The following is a 24,979-nucleotide window of genomic DNA, read 5'->3' as shown; positions in this document are numbered from 1 at the left end:
GTATTTACAATATGAACCATTTAATTTTTCCCCTGCAGTTTTTTGCTTATCTTCAAGGCAACTGCAACTTCATATTAACTTCCCTGTAAGTATCTTTATAGTCTACCTATAAAAAAATATCCCTGTATAAATACTTCTCTAAAAAAAGATGCTTATTACTGTAAGGTGTTTGAAAGCCACATTTTCTTATATAATTCTGGCCAATATGACTTGTTCATTAAATTAAAAAAGAAACATTAACAATTAAAGAAAACCATATTTTTAATATCCAATGCACAGGTGAAAAAACACAAAACACTGAGAGAACATAAAGTTCTACTGCTATACGAATCCCAGAAAGAACATGTTTGCATTTCCTCACAAACTCTTGCTGAAGAATCTGTTTTATATTTAGACGGTAGCCTACATTATGCAGAAAAATGAAACAATCCCTTCAATACAATTAATTGCCACAAAGCTTAACTCCCAGCAAATCCTGCTAAAAATGAACCAGAAAAAAAACACCAGTGAAATGCAAGGTTTTACCACCAGGTGTGATCTTTAACCTGCTACTCGGTAACCCAATAGCTGATTGAACCGAATCATCTCTTCTGTATATATACTTTTCTAAAAATAGATGCTCATTACCTTAATATCGTAAGGTGTGTGAAACCCCCATTTTCTGCAATAATGCTGGCCAGTCTGACTGGTTTCGTTCAAATCCTGTCTTTTGCAGAGTTACTCGAACATCCTAAATTTGCTGTCTCCCCGAAGACATCAAGAATGGCAATAAAATACTCCAAAATTTGTATGAAAAAAGTGTTCACAAGTTCCACAGTCCCCCCATGTGACACATATAGCTACTATCATCTGTCAGATCTGCAGTTCATGCCCCTCCCTGGGAGTGTAGTTTTCAGTGCTAATATGGGAAAAAGAAAAGTCTAAATACACAATTATACCACGACAATCAACAATAGTTGAGTCAAGTCCTGAGACTTCTTGATAAATGTGAGCATGAGTCTCACTACAAAGCTGCCAGGCACTCCAGAAGAGTGTTTTTCTTGATTCTTTCCCAGAATTGGAATTGGCAACTTGCTCTGGGTGGACAATGAAATGGGGCTGTTCATTAAAATAACTTTCATTTAACAGTCTGTCTACATTTAGTGAGATACAATGGATTATTTTTAACACAGTCTTTGTGCATCTTTTTAAAATATCATTTGTTACTGCTTTAAAAAACAGACTTGAAAATAGAGCTGGGATCAGCTCTAAGAAGACAGATATTTGGGGAAATTGGCAAATTTTTGAAAGGTAATTGTAATAAAGGGATGAAGATGGGAGGGATAAAGATTACAGACATTAAAAAATAATATAGAAAAACCCAGAAGCATCAGCAAAAAAGAGTAAATTGCCTCAAGCTACTGCTTGAACCTTAAATTCCACTTGTCTCAGGAAGATATGTTTTAAACTGGTTCAAAAGCTAAACACAGTGGTTAAGAAGGGTGCTCTCTAGCCTCATGTCTGTTATCAGTAAAAGTTTATCACCTACAGCACATAGCAGAAAAAAATAAGAATCCACTTGTTCTTATCTTCGTGTGCTCCTTCACCTCCCCTCTGTGCTGGTCCCAGTTCTATTCCTTGCTGATCTGCAAGGCTGCATAGTTTCCCTTTCACCATATGTATTTAATAGAGCACTTTCTAAATAGCTCCCATGTTTTTTGAGCTTGGGGCTGAACATACAATCCTCTGTATAGTCAGCAAACATGTAACAGCTATGAACAGAGTTTTTTAAAAGCTGTTTAACCTTAAAAAAAAGCAATCCTATCCAACTTGCATGCCAGCCAAAAACATGAGAATCTTCCTGCTTTCATGTAGAAAATCTAATCTTCCTGCCATCTTTGAAATTCCCCCCTCATGTTAATTTCTATTGGTTAGTTTTTTGCTAACAAATTTATTATTGATCTGGTGCCTGACCTTTTTTTTTAAAACAAAAACAAAACAAAAGAACCCCCCCAAAAAAACCCAAACCAAACCAAACCAACCAACCAACAAACAAAAAACCACAAAACAAACAAACAAACAAACAAAAAGAAACACCACAAAAAAACACCCCCAAGAACATTCCCTGACCTGAACAGGAAGTTTATAAAAGAAACAGTATCTCACATGACCTTTAATTGATGCCAACCTTTGTCCTCCCTCCCTGTCACAGGGCTGCAGGCTTAGGCTTCCTCCATCCACTCTGCCATCTCCTTGTGTGCTCCATCCCACACCTGCCGGGTGCCAGGCTTCATGGGACTACTCCTGAGGTGGATCTCCAGCACCAAGCATACCAAGCATGGTCTAGCCCTGCCTCAGACTGGGGCTGGCACCTGATATTTGCTACAGTTGGATGTGCTCAGGAGCATGGGCTTTTTTAACTTGCCACAAAGTGCTCCTACTGCAGCCTGGTCCCCCAGACAGTTCTGCTAAATGGAGGAAGGATTCCTCAGCTGCTGGGTTATCTACTTGCTTTACTTTCCCTAGGTTTGGACCCTGATCAAACTTGGTTTAACAATTCTCAAATATCTTTGAAGTTGCTTCACTCCAACTCTGCTTCTTTATTTTTCCATACAGCTATGCCAAAAAATCTACACATTAGATGTCCCAATAACCAGAACAACACAAAACAGTAATGAATAATTACAACAGAGCTTCAGTTCCAGATTTCCTTTTCACTCCTGCCCTCTATTTACTGTCACGATTAACTCAAGCTTGAGAAGTATACTTTAAGACAGCTTGCAGGATTTGTCTTCATATGTTAAAATCCTCTAAGTTTGGGCCAAATCTTCTTCAGTTTTTCCAAAGCTTAAGACGTATCTGGTGCCAGTACTCAACTAGTAAGTTATCTTCAAAGAGGATTATGTGAATTCTGCAAAAGGTAGGATTTCTGAATGCCAAAATCTACTTTGCTATGTATATATAAGTCTGTAGACCAACTGAGGGAAAAAAATGTTACATGAAAAATATTATAAGCTTTAAGTAGTGAGCTAAAGAGATTGTCCTAGATAATTACTGACAAGATTTACATTATCCAACAAGATTTACTTTATCCAAATTGAAGAAACATGCATTGTTTAATGCATCTGTCAGTACTAGTCCTTTCTTGCTAGTGTCTTCTAAAGACAAAATATGTATTATCTACAGAATATGAAGCACAACTTCACAAAGCAGCTGATAATACAGAAGTCTATAAACTTCTCTACACAATTATATAGAAGTCTATAAAATCCCTACACTTCACATTTTTGTCTAATTTTCATTTCTCAGTTGTCATGACTAAATTATCAGTAATATCTGAAATTTCTAAGTACCTTGTAGATAAAGCTTTGCAAGACTGTGTCCTAAAACATCACTACAGAATTAGAGATAGGCACCCTCAGTGAGTGATTAATCTCATTCTCTTAGGGTGGAGGTGACTACTGCTCTGCAGTGACCAGGGAGGTTAGCTAGATCACTAGCTGAGAAGTGTTTTTCCTCATATTAACCCTAAAACTATAGCCTAGAATTCCAAGTTCCCTATTATTTTTTCAGGCAAAAGCTTCTTTGCTGTGCACTCTCCTTGCACAGGTAGATTTCCAATCTGTTCAGACATCGTGTAACTCTGGGGACAGGTTTTACACATTCTGCTTAAAAGACTCATAGCCTCCATAGTTCCTTCAGCATTACTCTTGCTTACAAACCAAACATCTGGTTTTTTACCAGACTTCAAAATGAAAATGAAAGAAAATCCAATAATGTAATGCTCTATGTTTTTTTCATACAGCTGAAATGAATATTCTGCTCAGCACTCAACTTTCATGTTTTTTCTTAACATACCTTACAAAAACTGTTACCAGAGAGTCTTAACCATTTTTTTCATCTCATGAAAGGAACTAACTCTACAGAAACCTTTGTTTATCATCATTTCACACAATTCCCATTGCTAATGCAAATTCATCGCATCAGGATATTGAATTAGGCAGTAATGTCACAAATAATTTAACTTATGCTAAATAAATGAATTTATTGTTGAGATTATGGTTTTTCAGGCACCTCTCATTGGAGAGCTCCCTCATTATACATTAATTTACACATTTTAATATGTTATAACTCCAACTGAGGCTGACTGATGTTAAACTAACTGAGGAATGGGTCTTATACCTGAGAGTCAGGTTTATTTGTGCAGGGTGGATGTGGATGAGTATGCTTTCAAATATGAAGGTGTTTGTGTATGTGTATATTGCAGCTGTACCTCCCCGAAAATGATGGAAATAAAGCAGACCAAAGGGAAGAGGAAATAACAAGTGCTATTATGCTAAGTAACATCTGCTCTTGCCTTCTCTACAGAGAGCAAATACCTTAACAGTGGAGTTAAACTAGTTAACTCAGCATAGCCATTAGCTGAGCTCTTGGGGGTTTTTCAATAGCAAGCAAGATTTCAGGAGGAACCCACTAGTGGTGTGAGAGTTTCTAAGGTTTCTAGACAGGGCAGGACAGCTTGTGCAAACACAGCCTCTCTTTATAGCCTGGGAATGATATGAGATTCCCCACCCTTTCTGTTAGGAGGAAATTACCACTGCCAGGCCACAACAATGCGGATAAACACCAGTGCTTAGAGCCTGCGTAACTCAGGTAAACACAGGGCTTCCTGACATGATGGAAACCACTGGGCACTTCTTTCAAGTCATTCTTCTTAAACAGTGTCAGATGTGAGTGTTTAAACAGTCAGCATTTCCTCAGTGAAAAAGTTATTCTTTGGGCCAATTAGGCTGGGCTAAGTTTTCTATGTTTGCAGGAATAACCTTTTTAACTTAGGCTTCTGGACATTTGTTTGAACAGTTTAGTGCAAAAATGGCACCTGGTTTGGAAATACATCTTGGGATATTTTACAGGACCAACTTACTTTTTATACACAGCTTTCTTGAAATCCACTGGATTTTAAAGCCAGTTCATATTAGAAGCCCAAACTCACCATGACAAAGAGCCAAGGAGTGGTCAAGCACAGAAGAAAGAAGAGTTTATCTACTGAGTCCACTTTTAAATGGAGCAGTGAGTTTGAGCCCAGAGAACTCTCTTAGGATCTTGGTTCCTTGATCAGTCTGATTGGGAACTCTGCCTGCCTAAACTCTGTTTCTCTATCAACACATGAGTCTGAGTTTGAAGGGCAGGCGTGGGAGTGGAGCAGAGGTAACATAGCCCTGGTGCTTAACTGGTGTGGTGCTGAGACTTAGTTGAGGCACCTACATGGAGCTGGGAATTGCTACCAAGTCTAGCAGTTTGGACACAAGAAAGAAGCAAAATTCCTTATGTCTCTCTCTTGTGCACAAGCTCCATAAAACACTTCTTGAACATTTAAACTTCCAAAACAGAGCTTTGTCTTGGTCCTCTGCATGGGAGGGTGATTTTTATTCCTAATTGCTGGCAGTCACAAATATGGACTCTGGCACCACCAAGAAAACCCTGGCAACAACTTCCATCAACACTACATAAAGTTATTAAAGATGTAGTTGGAAATCAATCCAAAAGTCAGAGAATGTATAACAGGCAACTAGATGGCCATTAGCAATTAAAATGCAATTGTCCTATCTTCTTGGTACTAAGGTGAAGAGTCATGTGTTTCCATTCTGGCCAAGTCCCTCCATGGTACTGGCAGTTGTGAGCCCAAGCTATGCTTCTGAGATGGTTCAGAAAATTTCTTATATCTGGAATGGATTACAAACCTGCCATTGTAGAAAAGCACAAACTTCAACCATGTCAGGAAACTTCTAATTGTAACTCAACAGAAAGTAACAAAAGGTACAGAGGTGACCAACAGATAAATGAGGTAGTTGTTAAAAAATTAGGAACCTAGCAGCACAGATCCAGAAAATGGAATTATTTTATTTTATTTTTTTAATATATTTTATAACTGCTATGCAATTGAAGTTGGTGTACTTATCTACTCCAACATTACTTTTCACAGTGCCCAATACCAGAATATTTAAGAGTTGGTTATCCACTAGCTTTCTTCCATATCTGCTAAGGTTACTTCTACAGTACGCAGACATTGGAATAATTTCTCAGATTGGCTAGTTGTCATACCTCATTTTTTTCTTTCAGCTTTGTGATCATAACAATGACAGGGCTGTCTTCTTGCCAAACCATCTGCCAGAAATCATTCACGGTATTAATCATGGGTCCCTGAGTTGCAATGAAAGCCTTCTCTTTACCTCCATATCCCTGGTTTAGAAACAGACACAAAAGCATTTATTTTAAAATCACACAGTAAACCAAAAGTGCAAGTGAATGTCCTAAAAGAGCAGAAAAAGAAACCTGGTATTAAAAAAATCCCAAACAGTATTTGAACTGAAAGCAGTAATGACTAAGAGTAGAGCAAATCAGATTTTTTTCAGTAGAACATATTTTCCTCTGAAAACTACTAATTCAATGGACCTGAGACTACATCAATTACTCCCAAATTTCCCTGCTTGCTTGGCTTCTTCTTGGTTACTCTGTTGTTCAATTTTTGGGGCTTTCCATCATCCAGTGGTACTTTAATCCATTATTTATATTGCTGCAATGTTTATAAGATTGTTTATGTTCAGCAAGCCACAGAAAACAACAAAAAAAGAGAACTAAAACATTGGTTTCTACAAAGACTCATGATAGGAAAACAGACTAAAAATACATGAATGCTTGTGGAGTCAAAGATTGCTCTGCATCTTTGCTACAGGAGAAGTGCTTTTATGAAACCTTATAGGAGAGAGAGTATCGGGATAGGGAGTCCTGAGACACACGTGTGTATAGGAAGTGAAAGAAAGGTCAGGTACACAGAGATGGAAAGGCAAAAAGAAATGGGAAAACCCAAGAGATTTCCTTCTTATTTTTCAGGTGAGAAGGAGAACTTGTGAATTTCTGCAGTAATGCAGACCAGGAGAGCCTGGCAGTGTTTGAAGGGGATGAGTGAATGGAGTGCAGCTGGAGGTAGCGAAGGAGCCTCTACCCATGGGTCTTTCTTTTGGGTGCCTTTTTCCTTGACAGCTGCTACTCATAGCATGACCAATGGCATAGAACCTCAGCTGGTACAAATAGTCCTCCTTCTTCTCATCAATCTGCCTGAACACACTTTGTCCAAGAAAGGGGTGTCAGAAACCCAGCAAACCTATTGATCTTGCATACATGGATGTGAAATTCCATTTCATCATTGGGTTGGATTTTTTTCTGCAGTTGCTGACAGTTCAAGTGATGTTAGCAGCAGGAGAAATCATAATCTGTTGGCCTGAGGGAGGTGGCATGGGGAGAATGGAGACCTCAGAGAACTGAAAACATGGTCTGATTGATGGAAGAGTTGCTTTCCAAAGAGAGCTACTCTGCATAGTTACATAATGATGTCTTTCATAAAACAGACTGGAAGTACAGAGTGTAAAGTGAGGCAGAGTAAGGGGTATGGGGGATATGTATGTATATACTAGCGTACTGGTAGTTAAACATGCAACATCTCTGCAGAGCTCCAGGGCCAAATTTCACTGGCACTATTACACTTATTCCAGCTGAGGATCTGGTATGTAACTCTAATACATTTAATTTGCAAGTAGAGGAATATACTTCTAAAACATGACTGAAGTAGTTTCTTGGTAGTGTATTTAGCACACACTGTGCCACAAGTTCAAGTGTGTGTGTATGATCGAGTATTAGAAAATAGCTGACATTTAGAAAGAATGCTTTCCAACAGAGATCATGTTGGTGAAGTCTTTGTGTCATGCAACCACTCTATGTAGGGAGTAGATATGTGAACAAGGGTGTGTCCTAGAGCACAGGTGTATATTTAACACATCTGTTTGTGCTCCTTTTTACAAACTCATTACAGCTTTTATTTAATTGTTTAATTTATTCTTTCAGGACTATCAACTAATGTAGTTACACATGAAAAAAAAAAACATTACCAGTGAACTTGTTTGTGCATAAGATTACTGCAATGAGCAACTTTACAGCTTATATTGTAGTTGACGTTGATCTTTTACACCAACATCTGTCACTACTAAAAGGTAGCCCCCTTTATTTACTATAAGGCAGTACAACAATATTAAAGGGTAAATACTGAAATAAACAGAAACTGTAATGCATGTGTTTCTTAATGCTTTTAATAAACAGAGAAATTATTTTTCTTATTGCAACCATTTGAATACATTAGTGGTTATGTGGTCATTGTTAAAAACAGCTTATGAAACCATTTCTATCACACAGACAAAACAATTACGATTTATCAATTTAGATGGGTAGGAATAAAATTGGTAGCACCTTGGAAAAATCAGCTATTCACATGGAAAATCAAATATTGCCTCAAAAGCACATGAACAGTGTATGTTTACTTACCCTAATGTAGTTAGCATTTATGTAGGTACTCAAGGAGTCAGATGGATTTTTTGGTGTCAGATACACTCTGCTTAGAGGATCTAAAAGGACAAGGAAGATGGAAATTGAAAAGAAAACCCATAATTAGAAGATTTTTACAGTGAATCAAAGACTTGTCGAAGTAAACAATCTACTGTATTTGGGGTTGTTACGCACTAAAGCATTATGAATTAAATTCTTCCTGCTGCAAAGAATCATCATATATAACTAAGGTGCATCTATAGTGCACAGTGGTAGGTTGTGTAGAAGTATCTCACTAAGCTGTGGACATGGAAGCAACATGATCAGGTCCAGGCAACATTCAGCAAGATCTAGTCTGCTGTACTGAGTATCAAGCTGACCTGCCCAGACTATGTCTGAAACCTGTGTCACATCATTGTACAGTGCTGGATAATTACACCAAGTCCTTTGGATCCAACTTTCATCTTTGCCTGAAGCTTTACGGTTCCAGTAAGTATAGCTGGATTTAAACGAAGAAAAGATCCCTCTGCCTGGAATGAAATCAGCCATGTGTTCTTTTATACCAATGTAAATTCTCTGCAAGGGTCTGGACTAGGTAATCCATATCCTTCCCTTCAGTCCTGTGTTCTCATCTGGCAGTTTGTGACCATTCATGTATACTAGACTGAAGACACAATGCCAAAACACAGGAACATTTTCCTTCACACTCCTCTGTCGTTCACAGCCTTGGATTATCTAGAACTCAGTGGGGGCCTGTTGAGTAGAAAGCTGGGGTTTACTAAATCCCTCCTGCAAAGGAAGCTCTTGTTGCTTATTTGTGATGATGTGATTCCCCATGTATTAGCCTTTTGGAATCTAAGCCAGTAAATTCTCAATTACACAGCCTATAACAGAAAGGGATAAGGAGAAGGGGAAATAAAGTGCCTATCTTGTGGCTGTCTAGGGGCACATTTTTACTTTCTTATTTTTTCATGTTTTCTGAAAAAATATTCTACTGTTGACAGAATTATAAAGAAATATTTCTGTACTAAAAAAAAAAAAGTATTTTCTTCTGGCAATTTGCTTAAATAATTAGAATCAGCAGCTTTTTGACAGTATTCAGGCACCTATTGGTTTGGAAAGAGTCTCAGGAGAGCTGCTTTGCTGAGTGCAATCTAGGCAGTGTTTGAAGATACATACCTGGATGCTGAACTGGAGAATGGTAAGAAAATGCCATTTATCATGTGGCCCTGCTGTTTAAACAAGAAATATCTAATTGGTGTACATATGCTGTAGTAAAAACTGGCATTTTCAGAGTTGCTTCGGATTCCTTTTGTGACTTTTATCTTGTTCTAAGAACAAGATAAAACCTCTGCAAATCAAAGGAAGAAGAGAGATGATCCTGAACACTCTTGAGGTCCTTATCCCACTGGAGGTCACAGGAGTGCCTTGAACAGGAATGGAGCCTTTGTAGGACCCAGGTTTGTGTTTTGAAAGTATGTGTCTTAAAATGTGCAAATGAATGCATGACTTCTAGTTCAGAGTCTGTGCATGGAAGTCTCATTCTCTGCATTAATAGCACAGGTGAACCCTAGTTAACTTGCATTAAAATCTCTTTGTACTAACTTTCCCAATTTTTTCACTTAGAGCTTTTTTTTTTCTTTTTTTTTTCCCCTCAACAATATGAGGACAGGAAACCTCTCATTCCTTTTCAGCACGGAGTGATTATTAGCCATTTCCACAAATGCCTCAGGCTACATAGCCTTGGAAAAACACCCACTTCCTCCAGTTCACACAATGCCTCTGATTTTGGTGTGGCTTGACCCCTACCTTAAAAAACCTCTTCCAAGTAGACTCAACATCCAGCTTAATTGCCAGTTCTTGGGATAAAAACCTCTATTACTAAGGAGCAGCTAAATCAGTTTCACGATTTCTGAGACCTCCTTCCAACTCCAATCAACTAAACAAACACTGCTTCTGAAGGGGAATCTTTTATAAATTTACAGTCCTGATCAGTTATGAAATAGGTAAATGCTGTAAACTTAGCTCTGAAATGAGAAAAACCTGAGCACCACTAAAGAACCAGAGCCACTAAGCAATCATCAGCCACAAATGGAAGTAATTAGCTTCCTCCTGGATGACAAATACCTTGGAGGGAATAATCTTTTCCTCAAGGATGGTAAAGCCTGAGAGTCTGAAGCTACAGCAGAAAGACACAGATGGTGGCTGCAAGGCTGAATTCATCAATGTTTGTAAAGCATCTTGAAACTCAGCAGAGCTGTTAAGCACTTGCAATTACTAATAACAAATGCCCCCTACAGTTTTGGCAGAGGCCAGATTACTGCCATTTTCTTTTGTGAATCTAGGAAGTCTGGAACAGCTCTCCCATTAGAGGAGAAGAAGCTTCTAATTCCATTTTTAAGAGATAAATACTGGTGTGAATTTATCAAGCTGGAGGAATAGGAGGCAGTTAAAGGGGCTGTAGCTTGCCCCATGAAACTGCCCAGTACAGGGAACAGGTTGGTCACTGCCAGCCAGCCTCCCTCACTGCCGTTGATACTGGAGGTTCATCCACTCCATGAAGAACGCTTTCTAATATAGACACAGGACTCTGTCCATTGAAAAGGCTCTTCATTGTGCAGTGGATACAAAGTGCTGCCGCAGCTTTTCCTTCTGCCATTTAGACTGCTACCATGTTTTAAGTTCTTTAGGGCATGGGAGTCTTTGTATTTGTAGCATTTACAAGATAAGTAATTTGTTACTCCCAGTTCTACTTGCCATACCAACAGTAGGACTGAAATACTGTGAGAAGAGCAGCCCTTAAGGAATTACTGTTTTGTGAGCTGGAAAGGAAACAAAAAAATTTGTGAGGCAGATTGCTCTCACACCTGCAGCCCAGCTGATCACACATCTTTCAAATACTGAAACATTTTGGAATTTAAACACCCCCTTGCAGTCTATAAATGATGATATTATGGTATTATTTGGTAAACGTTGTAACACAGAATATGGAAGAATCATACCAGCATTGCCAATCTCTGCCAGGTGGGGAGTAGGCTTTTAATTCCAACTCTTCAAGGAGCTAGTAAATAGGACTCTGTGGGAAACAGCCCTCAGGGACAAGGGAGCAGAACAGAGCTGGCAGATCTTTAAGGGTGTTTTCCATAAAGTGCAAGAGGTCTCAATCCCCAGGTGTAGGAAATCAGGGAAAGAAGGCAGGAGACCAGCATGCCTGAGTTGAGAGCTGCTGGTCAAACTAAAAGGCAAAATGGACCTACACAAGCTGTGGAAGTGGGGACAGGTATCATGGGAAGAGTATAGGGACATTTCCTGGTTGTGTAGGGATGAGGTCAGGAAGGCCAAGGTGTAGCTGGAGCTGAACTTGGCAACAGATGTAAGGAAAAACAAGAGGGGCTTCTACAGGTGTGTAAACCAGAAAAGGAAGGCTAAAGAAAGTGTTACCCCCCTGTTGGAGCATGTCCAGAGGAGGGCAACGAAAATGATCAGAGAACTGGAGCACTTCTTTTAGGAAGACAGGCTGAGAAAGTCGTGGTTGTTCAGCCTGAAGAAAAGAAGACTCTGGGGGGTGACCTTCCAATATCTGAAAGGAGCCTATCAGAAGGCTGGGGAAGACCTGTTCACAAGGGCATGTAGCAATAGGACAAGGGGTAATGGTTTTAAGCTAGAAAAGGGTAGATTCAGGTTGGACATTAAGAAAAAATTCTTTAACATGAGGGTGGTGGATCACTGGAACCAGTTGCCTACAGAAGTGGTGGGGGTCCCATCCCTGGAGACATTCAAGGTCAAGCTTGATGGGGCTCTGAGCAATCTGTTCTAATGTAAGATGTCCCTGCTTGCAAAGAACACAACTGCCTCAAAATACTTGATGTATAAACACCTGTAAATTATGCATTTTTTTTTTAAATCTCATCTGAATATTCTCCTGGTATTTCCAATGTAGTCCAGGATTTCTCAATGGAAAACTTAGCAGATTTATCATGGTGAGTGCTTCTGCATTTTAAAATGTGCGTTGGTGTTACAAAATACAGTTTTATTCATGCAAAGGAAATCTTTCTTATTCACTAAAAATAAGGTTTGCTTAACATCCATTTGCACTTTCAACTATGCAGTCTAACACAGATCAATTATTATAATAATGGCTTTTTAGAAATAATATAGATGTTATGATACTGGTCACCAGAACTAGGACACGTTTTGTTGACTCATCTGGACACAAAATTGCTTTGATGAACCCATGTTGAATTCTGCTGAGACTTACTCCTGCTTTATAAATATGATTTTTTCCTTTGGTAATTGAAAGCCTGCTGGCGAGGCTTTTGCCTTCATTAGAGAGCAGGAATGGAGGAAACATGACCCTTTGTAGTCAGGCCTGTAGCGCAAGGGAGCTTGAAAATTCTCAGCATCAAGAGAATGGTTTTCCAGCATCTGTCTATAAGCTCACAAAAGAAAGTGCTTTGTTCATGCAATTTAGATTTAAGTTTCCCCTTGTCCTTAACTGGAGTGCCAGAATCAGTTTTAGCACAAGGACTTCATGCAACATCTTGTGGATTTGTGGGTCTCACCCACCAAGTGCTTTCTACCTTAATGTTACTGTGAAACTGCTGTTCTGTGAGTGTTTTTTTGAAGGCTTTTGCCCGAAGCTATTCTTCAGAAAGGGGTAAGGAATGACATCCAGGTACCTTGTGTGTGTTCCACACACAAAGATACCCAGAGAACAGTGTTAAGCCACTTGTTCCTTTGTCCGCTCTGTAGCACCACAGGAATTCTGCTTCTGGTTTGAGGTGGAAAAGTGAGATAGGAAGGGGAAAATACACAGGGCTTTGAACATGAGGTCCTGTTGCTGTGACATGTAGCAGAGGCTGCAGGGGACAGCAGAAAAAGGTGATGATGTGGAGCAAGAGGATGAGGAGGGAGCAGCGAGGCCGATGGTCTCCCACAAGGATGTGAACACGGTGAAAGACTGGAAAATCTGTGTGCAGAATTGGGAAGCTGCTCAGAGGGGGTGAGAAATGCCGTAGGTGGATGGCAGAGGGAATGCTGCTGAAGACACCAGGAAGGGTTTGACAGGACCAGTGGGTGAGGCCAGGAGGAGAGACAGAGAAACAGTGATTTTAAGGAACAGTGAAGACACTTGCCTCTGATCCCACACTGTCCCCTTGTTACATGTATTAGCTTATTATTACAAAGCAAATAACAGTTAGAAAATTTAAGGAGGCATCCTGGTGTTTATGTGAGAGTGTTGGCTGTGTTATACTGCCACTGAAACATATTTTATAGAAATGGAACATTTCTTGCATGGTATAGTTTTCCATACAGAATAATTTTCATTAGGCAGGCATTTTATTTCACATGAGTATGTTTAGCTGGTACTATCTGTTACCAAAAACCTGCCCTTCTGCACCCTTTCACAGAATTATCTCTTAGAAAAAGAGAACATCCTCCACAGTGCAGAGGGTGGAGCTGGCAGGACTGGGCATTTTTAGGAGATAATCCATCATCTCAAACATCACTTGTCACCACAGGTGCCACAATTCAGCAGATACACCCAGCACTGAGAATGGAAAAACTGACATGGGCATGTGAAGCAGCGGGTTGCTATCACTGGAGCAGGAAACCAGGAAGGCTGTTCAATTTAATCACTCAAATCGTTTCCAAACCCTCTCAGACTGGGTGTGGGGTGTGTGAGTATTTATTATGAGCATGTGCCTCAATCCTCAAAATACCTTCTTTGAAACAGCCTGGTGCTAACACACAACAGACTGTTGGATTTCTGTCAAAGGTGGTTACAAAGTGCCTGTCAGTGAGTAGCCGTGGTGCGCACCGGCAGCGTGCTTGGACTGAACATGTGCCTGGGAGTCAGCAGCCTGTCCTGGCTAACTGGAGATGAAAACACAAAGGCATGCTGGTTCTCAAAGCTCTTCAGCATCAACCATGGCCCAGCTGTCATGTCCTGATTCAAAACACATGCTGCAGTGAAACAGGACTCATTGCATTTGCAAGGCACTGCTGAAGGCAAAGCTGACGGTGACTGGGGCAGCTTGGATGCGAGATACTATGGGAAGGGAGAACATCTTCCAAAATTCCACTTGTCAGGGAGGGAGGCTTGGAGATATCCTGGCTCCACTGCAGCTGATGGCAAAAGTCCCGCTGTCGTCAAAGGGGTCAGGACTTCACCTTCCCTGTACATCCTGTTGACACTGGGCCAGACGCTAAGGGATGCTGATTTTTTTTTATTACTTGGTATATAACTTGCATTCAGTTATTTTCTTTAACTTCTTTCAATATTCCTCCACTGCACTCAGCTGCACACAGCTACTGGTGGCAATAGATGAACTAATATTGAATTTAATGGGAATTTTACTGGGGGCTGAAGGGAAGCAAGGACTCCACAAACCTAGCTTCTTTCCCAACTACATATCACATTTTGGAGACCAGCTTAGCAGCTCAAGGCCATCAGTTTTCATTAATTTGACTGCAAGGCTTTTGTATGTTGGAACAGATTACAAGGATTTAGACTTGCTGAGAGAAATCTTGTCATTTGAAGTGTATGAATTTGTATAGCTACTATATAACACAGGCCTACAAGGACATTATAGAGATGATTAGAAAACAAATTTCTACTTGATAGGATATGCCGTCATTTTAAAAGTATTATTCATTCCAAACCTGAGCAAAAGGGATATGTTTACATTTTTCTGCGGGAGTGTCTCCCAACGTTTTGAATCACTGCACTTTTTGACTTTGGTGATGTCAAAATATTATAAAAAAACAACTATTAATGTCTATATTTAGTGCAGTGTTAAAACTTCTGCAGCCTGTTTTGAAACTGACCAGAAAATAAAATTATTAATAAAAGAAAAGGGGAAGACCTCATTATCCCACAAAAAATGTTATTAAAAGAGTTGCATTTCAGAGAAATGTGTGTTTTGAAGGAAAACTATTCATTGAGAAGTTTTCAGTCACCTCTAATTATAACAAAGCAATTGTTACTTTGTCAGAAACAAATAATTTGGGCCAGTGAAAATACAGAAGCAGCATAGTAAAGCAGTAACAAGTTTACAGCAATGACGCAACAGCATTGTGTGAGGGTAGCTTTATGACTAATGTAAACAGATTTCCACAAAGCCATGTGGTGCCGGCAGAAGAAAAACACCAAAGGGCCTAGAAAAATGGAAGTCCACTACAAGAAAGGATAGGATGTGTTTGCATTTTTTTAGTCTGAGCCACTTCATGTTGGGCAGGATCCCAAGTAGCTTGGACCAACGAGAGGGAATTAGATGACTGGAAGATGGTGTGGGTTGTGACGAAGGTAAGAGTCTTGGTTCTCTTATCCTCCAAATCAGGGGGAGATACTGTGAGGCTCATCAGATGTCTCTCTACCCATCTACCTGTTTAGACATGTGGGGAAGAAAAGAACAGTTTCCCACACTGAGCTGTCTTCCAGAGAAAGCCAGCCTGCATCCAGGCTGCCGTTCAGCATGTGGTTGGGCTGCTGACAAAGCGTGTACCTACTAAGGCATCCAGTCAGAGCTCTGCATTTGCCAGTCCTACAGCACTGGGTTTTTGTTGTCTTTCTATATAGAATATAAATACATTTATGAACAGGTACACAATGATCAAAGATAAAGACTGCTAGATTTTCACAGCAATGTTCTCAAAGCAGGACTACATGTCACAGTAGGAAACCACGGGCTAACTCACTTACTTGGCAAAATTGTTTTATAGCGGTTTTTAGTTCCATGACTCGGGATGTCAATTTCTTTGGGATCCACAAAATTCATTGGTATTTCCTATAAAAAATAAATTAAATCAGATTGGTGTTTCCAAAAGAGCCATGCAGGAAATTATCACCAGAAGGCCATCTGCTTTTACACAACTGTCTTTTGACATCAAAGTTATTAAGAAGAAAAGTGGTTCCCACCTCAAGCCTGTCAACACCCTTCCTTTAATAAACACAGGGAGTTGCATATTGAACGGGTGACTTCCAAGGAACACTTCTTATGAATTATTAAAAGCAAAGTTTTTGCAGGAGTAGGAGAGAAGTTAAAACACACAATAGTTCTAGGAAAGTGGAGTTGAAGAGTGCAGTACTGTAGGAGAAAAGCATGTTTTACATAACTGGGGGAGGAACTTTCACCACAATTGAGGGAGGAACTTTCGCAATAATTAAATATTAAGTGATGAGAAACATTTATTTTTTTTTAATTTCGTGAAAACCCCTTAACAATGTCAGTCAAAAACTTCAACTGCTTTTTATGGAATCTATTAGAATGAAGTGGCTTAGTCTTTCGCATTCAGTGATTCAAAAGTGTAATAAAAATAATAAAAATAATAAAATCTGAAGCTTTCAATTCCCATTTTGATCTTTTAGTGACTAATCCATGTTGTCTTCTTTAAATATGCAGATGTACAAGTAAATAATGTGACAGTTTGCTTGAAGTTCCAAAAATATACAAATGATATACTTCTGATCAACTTAAAATTGCTGTTTTTTTTTTTTAATTCTTTGTCAGCACAAAAAGAAAAAGCCTCCAATTTTTCATTGACCAATGTTTCAGTTGGTCTAAAGGTGGGAGGGGACAATATATTTATCTTTGAGATCCTCAAACAGTGCTCTTACAGTTGAATAAAAACAACACTTGGAAAATGGCAAGATGAAACATGTAGAGTTTTTCTTTTTGATTGTGAAGGGTGTTTTACCAACCAAAACAATCTGGCAAAATCCCATTTTAAAAATGCTTCAGTTGATTCAGATCCCATTTTTCACTGATTTTTTTTGGCCAGCACTATTTAAATTATCTTAGGGTAAGCTGGAATTTGGTCTTCAGTAAATTAATACTTCTACTTAAAAGCACAGTCATTACTAGAGACTTGAAAACTTCTTTGCTAGCCTGGGACATTTATCCAAAGAGACAGCAGCATATTAAGTAATTACCTCATACAGACACACAGGAACATGAGGAGACACAAAGGATATGTTCCTACCCTATTCAGTGCAAACCTCCTTTGACTTGCACCACCGGAAAATCTTAAGGATTTTTGTCCAAAATCAGCCTGTTTCTAATTCCACAGGCACAGCCCTGCCCAGAACTTTGGCACAGATGCAATGCATGGCCACTGTCCTTCAGACCCAAGGTCTGGTCCTGCCCAGCATGACTGGCTGCCATGGGTTCATTGTTGTTTTTTTTTTTTACAGGAACAGGGACAAGGTCCCTAACAGCTTGCCAAGGATGCACCCAACAGCAGATCTTTACATGGGTTCACCAAGCAGGGGAAGCTGTCCTCTTACTTTTCTGGTTGAAGATAAGGCAAAGTTAATGGGAGACCATCTAGCAGCCTTCCAGTACCTGAAGGGGCCTACAGGAAGACTGGAGAGTAGCATTTTATAAAGGCATGTAGCAACAGGACAAAGGGTAACAGTTTAAAACTAAAAGAGGGTAGGTTTAGACTGGATATTAGGAAGAAATTCTTTCCTGTGACGGTGATGAGGCACTGGAACAGGTTACCCAGTGAAGTTGTGGAAGTGTTCAAGGCCAGGTTGGATGGAGCTTTGAGCAACCTGGTCTAGTGGGAAGTGTCCACTGTCCATGGCAGTGAGGTTGGAATAAGATGATCTTTAAGGTCCCTTCCAACCCAAATTATTCAATGATTCTGTGCTTCTAAGTATAATTATGATGGCTCAATACGAATTGCTTTGATTCTTTTCTGCTTCCCAACTTGGCTTCTAAATATCTTACTACATGAAGTTGGAACATCTGATTTGGTTTTGATTTTTCTACCCTCTCTGCCTGATGTCCATGTGTTTATTAGACCATCTTTATTGTTCCTCTTTCCCTCATTCAGTTAATTCCTCAGTCTCTTCCTTGCTCTTCAGCTGACTCCTCAAAAGAATAACTTGCTGCCCCTCATTTCAGGCCAGCCAAAGTGGTGCTTCTAAGATACACCTTCCTTGCAGATACTTCACCCACTCCTTTTTCAGCTCCCTGTACTGCCATCCATCTGATGTGTTACATGCAGGATCTTCTCAATTGTAAGACTTCATTCCTGCATAAACCTCATCTCCATTCCTTCATGTCAAACCATCTCACCTCTGTCCTGCTTCTGATGTCCCTTCCTGCTCCATGGTGCTACAAAACAGGCTCCCACACTTCTCTTATATCCACCTCTTACTTTCACCGCTTCCCAGTGGTTCTTCCCCTCAACTCTTGGCCTCCAAATTGTCCAGACTGGCTATGGTATGGGCTATAACTGCCCTACACTGTCCCTGCTTCAGTTCTGGCTTAATATAAACACCAGCAGGGCATGGTTTCTGAAAGGCTTCCCTACTCAGCTATATACCAACTGATAGCAATACATTAAGCCTTTGTTTAAAGTGATATATATTTGTCATCCACAGAGACTGGAAGAAGATGTATGAGGAAGAGCTGTCTGCCTGCTCAAGGGATGGTGGCCAGTGACCGCGGCCCTTCTTGCCACCTGGCTGCTTCCCTTTTGATGCCTGCTGAAATCTGAAAATAATTCATTAGTTGGCAAGTTACTGACAGGTGGAGAAACGCCATCAAGTTGAAAAGAGAAATGCATTTCTCTGGGCCAAGAAGGTCAATTAATAATATTAATCACTTACATCCTGTAAACACTTTCTAGTTAGTGAGCTCCTCCCAGGAGTAAGTACTTGTGGGGCCAAGGGCACAGACAAAAATCTGACAATACACCATGGATCACAGCCACAGGCTAGTCACTTACTCTGAAGCTGGCTGTGAAATCCAAAAGATGATTCCAGGAAAAAAAAAAAATCAGCATATTATGGGGATAACATTCCTACTAACACAGGGGAAAATAAGCCCAGCAGATGAATGTGTACAAATTAGCACATGCAGTCTGTAGCTATATAGCCAATACATAAAAACTGGTTTTATTAAACATATATACAAATTATGTATAAGTAATTACAAACAACATCTAAGTTGCACACATTTATGTGCTCAGCTTCATGCATGCAATTATACATTAATTGCATATATGCCTTTGTTCACGAGCCAGTTCAGTTCTCAGGGTGATACTCTTCTAATAGCAGCATTTTTGGCTCATGTGGCCTTTAAATTCTACAACATATTCTTTGGGTCTCTGAGAGCTTTCAAGAAAATGTGGGAAAATTTGTGAAAATTTAGGCAAATGTTCATTGTACCCATCCTTCAATTTTTATGAGAACCAAATTTTACAGATTTAACCATGTGGCACTTTTCCATGTGGGTCTGTATTTTCTGACATTTCAGTATTTCAGGGATAGGAATTTTTTCTGTCACCAATGTCAGACATTCTGGCTTTTGAATAATAGCAGCTCAGTCTATTAAAGTATATACTGGGCAATTTGTGCTTCTTCCTCCTTGCAAATCAGGTTTATTTTCCCAAGTAAAAGTAGCCAAACTTTAAAGCATTAAAATAAGAGAAGGGAAATAGCTCTTTTTTCTTAATAAGATTTATGGAAAAATATTTTGATAGTAACTTACTAGTTTTTACAATTAAAAAATAAAGTTGATGGCCCTATAATTGTTAATATTTTAAAAAAGTTAATTAAAGAGCTGAAAATAACTCAAAACTGCTCATTCTTCTGTTTTCTATCAAAAACTTTGAACATTTCTCCACTTTTTGCTCACTTGGAAGGCTTTCATCGGAACGAATAATTTTATTGTCAAAAATACTGTCTTACTGTATTTCTTCAGCCAGTTAAAACAAGTTGAGTGAGCAAAAAGAGTGAGGATTATGTGTTGCTTTCCTCGCATGTCTCAAGTTCCTACTAAAGCTATTATCTGTAGCAAGGCAGATATTAAACAGATACCAGTCAACAGCTTCATCTTAAAACACATTTTAAAAAATGGTTTAAAAATGGAATAGACAAGTAACGATCTTTTCAATAAAATTCAGTGGAAACACTGACTGTCCAAAGTCACATGGTGGCCCCCCCGAGGGACCAATAAAATGTGAATCTCTGTTGCCCCAAAGCTGAGCACAGATGCTGTGTGACAGGGTTTGGGTAAATGGGATTCTGCAGAGGAGCCAAGTTGTCTGTATGAACTGTCTCCTAACATGGAGCATTTAAACAAAATGAAATTATTTCTTCTAGCTTTCCTGCCCAAGCAGCAGAATGACAGAGCTGTGATGCTGTGATGGCATAACTGCTGATAAAAGTATGTTGGATGCTTATAGATTTTTCCATGGTCTGACCAATTTTTTGGTAAAACAACTGAGGGACGTATTTTCTTAAACAAATTACTTTTACTATAAACCTTGTCTTCTTTAAGGTGAACAAAAGGACTGCCTTGTTGCATTCAATTATTCATATTGAAAAACTATTTTTAGAGTAAGATGGCATTCATAATGTATTCTATAGACTTACATGCACAAATTGAAAACAAAATGAAACCAGAAGGATCATGTGTTCTGGTATGTTTAATAAGAACGGAACTGTTTGTATGTCTTTGTTAGACCTGTAGTATACTCAAGGGGTCATATAGGTCTTCCTGCTCTTACATGCCTTGTTAGGATACACGTTTCTGTGTGGCTCTATTTATTACATTTGAGCTATTAAACCAGTCTTAAAAAGCTTTGCTTCTTCCATTTAGTTTGCTGATGAGTTGTAAATGCTAAAAAAGTTATGCTAAGGTTGTGTTGGGTAGTTGTTTATGTTAGGTTCCTCTGCTGTGGTACCCTCTCAGAGCAGCTGGCAGCAAAGCATCTAAGGGAGCTATAAAAATGGGACAAGCTCTCCTTTGTATTGCACTGGTCACCAGTCTTCTTTTAGCATGAAAAAACATGAATGATCACTCCATACTCACCTTCTCCTTGCTATCACTGTCCTATATTCCCTCAAATGTGTAACATCTTTGTTTCAACCCTGATTTTCCTCTGCCTCATTACTATCATAAAATCCTGCTGTAACATCTTTGAAGTCCATTTTAATTTTACTGCCCTCGGTAATTCAGTATCATCGTCAAACTTTGCTGCCTTACTGTTTATTCCCTTTTCCAGATGACTTATGAGCATCTTGGTTGGCACCTGCTCCAGAACAGATGACTCTGGGACTCCACTTGTGACCTCCTTTCACTCTGAGAAGAAACCATATAGCCAACAAATCCTTCCAATGCTACACGGTGTTGACTCTCCACCACCATATTGCACTTGTTCATGTTTCTGTTAGCTCCTTTCTTTATTATACTTCCTTTCAGTTTCTCTGATATAGACATCAGATTTCTAGGCCTGCAGTTCTTTGGATCACCTCTGCAGCCCTTCTGAAAAATTCCTGTTATTTCTGCCCTCTGATTCTTCAGTTACTGGGGCCCAAGTGCTAGGCTACACCTGCCCAGTTAATACATCAGTAATCTCATACATGAACATTTTTAGGATTCCTGGGTGAATACCGGGTTATTCCAGTGAGCAGCGTTTATTTATTTGTCCTAGAATCTCTTCCATTAGTGCTTCAATATGAGACAGATCCTCTAGTGACCTACTTGAATCTACTTTTGGCATAAAGGTAGAAAATTCCCTAAGTTCTATGGTCAACATAGATATTGCAGTCACTTGTCTCCTATTGCTTCTCCTTGTCATATCTGTTTTCTACCCTTTTGATCTTCTATTGATCCTTGTAGTCTTTGTTAAGCTTTCTCCTTTTCAATCATTTAAAAACAAAGTTATACTTTTATACTTTTTTAAAAAAATTTGAACCCTTTTTTGGCCTGCCTTACTGAGCTTTCACATTGAACTGGCTTCAGTTTATGCTCTCTTTAAAGAATGTCTCCTTATTTCTGTTGGCCTCCTTCATCTAGCTTTCTGCAATATCAGTCTTTTACAGGTCTTCTTAAAATAATATTTAATAATGTGTTTTCCCTGACTGAGCTTTTCTGCTGTGACTTGTTTCTATATGGCCACTGCCTTCATTTTAGATTCTTACAATTTTGAATATTATATACACTTGTAAGAGACTTCTATTTTATTGTATTTTTTTTGGTTTTGAGTCTATTAGGCTTGCTGTATGGAATGCTTTTCAAATACACGTCAGAGGTGCCTTTCTTTTTTTGGTGTCCCTGTCTGCTCCAAAGAGTCATTTCTAGTGACTAAAATTTTAGTCTTAAAGTTACAAATGTACATGATGTTTATATGGGACTAAACAAAATCTCAAATTATTACTGTTTTCTGTCATAACAGCCTTTATGATCTCCCTGAAACTGTCACAGTGTTACAGTTCTGGCTCTTTGTACTGTATCTCTAATATAACATTTATCTCATCTATGAAAGGGACTTCAAACCAAAAGGAATCTACATTACCCAGGGACATAACTCACTGACTTAACTGTCTTCAGTGCATAAACATAAACCACCACCTTGGAACAATCTAATCTGCTCTTCAGAAGTTATTTGTACCTTGACACTAAAGTGTTGCCCCATCATATTTACTCACAGTTTCTGTTGTGACAATTATGTCAAAACCCCTCATTTAAAGCTTGCTGTTAAACTTACCATGAATTCTGTTTGAAGTAAATGAGAACATGCAACTGCATCTCGAAGCTGCTGCCGTGTCAGGACGCGGCCGGCCGACTGTAGGTATTCCATTGCTACTTTTTCTCGTGGGGTTGGCACAGCGACAAAAGGCTCAACACTTCCCAAACTGCTCATATCCAGAGTCAGTGAGACATTGGAGCCTCGCCTGTGATAGAAAATAATGAAAACAGTCTGATCTGTATTACTGTAAGTCCCATACTCATGAATCATAGAATCATAGAATGGTTTGAGTTGGAAGGGACCTTCAATATCATCTAGTTTCAATCCACCTGCATGGGCAGGGACACCTCCCACTAGAACAAGTTACTCAGGGCCCCATCCAACCTGGTCTTGAACACTTCCAGGGATGGGGCTTCCAGAATTTCTCTGAGCAGCCTGTTCCACTGTCTCACCACCTTCACAGTGAAGAATTTCCTCTTTATATCTAACCCAAATCTCCCCTCTTCCACTTTTGATCCATTACTCCTTGTCCTCTCATTACAAGCCCTTGCAAAAAATCCCTCCCCAGCTCTCCTGTAGGCCCCGTTCAAGCACTGGAAGACTGCTATAAGGTATCCCTGCAGTCTTCTCTTCTCCTGGCTGAACAGCTCCAACTCTCTCAGCCTGTCCTCATAGGAGAGGTGCTCCAACTCTCTGATCATCTTTGTGGCCCTCCTTTGGACTCACCTGAACACCTCCATGTCCTTCTTGTTTTAGGTGCTCTAGAACTGTACACAGTACTCCAGGTGGGGTCTCACAAGAATCAAGTAAAATGGGAGAATAACCTCTCTTGCCATACTGGCTACTGACCCTGTGTTATTTATGCACCCTGTGTAGTCACTAGTAAACTTGGCTGTGCACAGACTGAAACACTCGTTTCACTGAAAGCACTGCATGGTCAGAAAATGAGATTTTTCATGTCATCCTACCTCTTGAATCTAACATCTGACTCTGAAAGAACAGTGGGCTAGGGAGAAACTATTTGGATTATTCTTAGAAGCAGAAACCGCTCCCTATATGGTACGTAATCTTTATAGATGTCAAATGTGAAAGTGGTATCTTATTAAGGAAGACATGTTTCACAGAAAAAAAAAAAAAAAAAGGGTGGGGGGGATATACTTCTGATACATATAACAACCTGGAAATGAATTCACAGTTTTGTAAGCTGTATGTTTAAGAATCTACTAAAATTAAATACACTGAATGGAGGAGAAAATAAAGCGATAAAATCATCATAAATAAGTAGAAAGGCAGTGCAAACCTAATGACTATCAAGACAGTGAACAATGTCTCACGTTAGGTAAGGGAAGGGACAGGCAATAAACCTATATCCCAGGAGGAGAAATGGTCACAGACTTACAGGAGTTATTCGGAAATGCCAAACATCTTGTGCAGGACAATCCAATTCATCAAAATTTCACATTTCTATGGAAAATAAATTTGGATTCAACAATACCTTTGATCTAGGAAAATACAAACGAAGCACACTTCTGTGTGCATGGCACGGGTGCTACGTTTTTTGTCACTTTCTACAAACAACACTTAAGAAAATTGTCATTTTTCATAGTTTCAATGCATTGATCAAATGTTACCTACTTGACCCTTAACTTCAGCCATATTGATTACAATAAATCCATGCTCTAAGAATTGTGATGACTAAACGCACTTTTGTAGGCATTAATCAAAGTGGCTTTTTACTGATCAGAAATCAGTACAGTAAGACTGTACAACTCAGCTGCCTCTGAATTGGGCTCCAGATGCCCAGCTCAGTGTAAACGTCTCTAACATTTACTAAGCAGCTATGCACATATAGAGAGATCATAATGCAAGTTTCATTCCCACCTCTGCACATTATCACCTCTCCTTTAAAGTATGCTTACAGGGGAGTCCTTTAAGCTCTTAGTGCTCTACCATGTTCCAACATACACAAGCACAACATAACACCTCTGTCCCAACTCCCTTGTAATAGTCATCCAGACAGATCAGAATCCAACTCTACACCTTGCTGGTTTTAAAATGCTGTATGTCAGTGACTAACCATTTACTGGTTAATCCATTATCTGGTGACTCCAGTTTTCCTACTGGCACTCTTGAG

General features: G+C 39.4%; 1 protein-coding gene across 5 annotated transcripts in view; it reads right to left on the bottom strand.

Annotated features, from left to right (window-relative positions):
- The window catches only part of PTPRR (protein tyrosine phosphatase receptor type R), a 145,534-nt gene that overhangs the window by 14,955 nt on the left and 105,600 nt on the right, over positions 1–24,979 (bottom strand). For all 5 annotated transcript variants that reach the window (XM_051639420.1, XM_051639393.1, XM_051639382.1 and 2 more), the window contains 4 exons: positions 22,864–23,050; positions 16,058–16,142; positions 8,353–8,432; positions 6,082–6,219 (listed from right to left, as the gene is read on the bottom strand). In XM_051639420.1, coding sequence (XP_051495380.1) covers positions 6,082–6,219; positions 8,353–8,432; positions 16,058–16,142; positions 22,864–23,050 — 490 coding nt within the window. The remainder of the gene's footprint in view (positions 1–6,081; positions 6,220–8,352; positions 8,433–16,057; positions 16,143–22,863; positions 23,051–24,979) is intronic.

The sequence above is a fragment of the Apus apus genome, chromosome 1 (assembly GCF_020740795.1).
Source record: "Apus apus isolate bApuApu2 chromosome 1, bApuApu2.pri.cur, whole genome shotgun sequence".
Classification (NCBI taxonomy): Eukaryota; Metazoa; Chordata; class Aves; order Apodiformes; family Apodidae; genus Apus; species Apus apus.
Note: the sequence above shows the minus strand (reverse complement) of the source record. Positions and strands in the feature narration are given on the sequence as shown.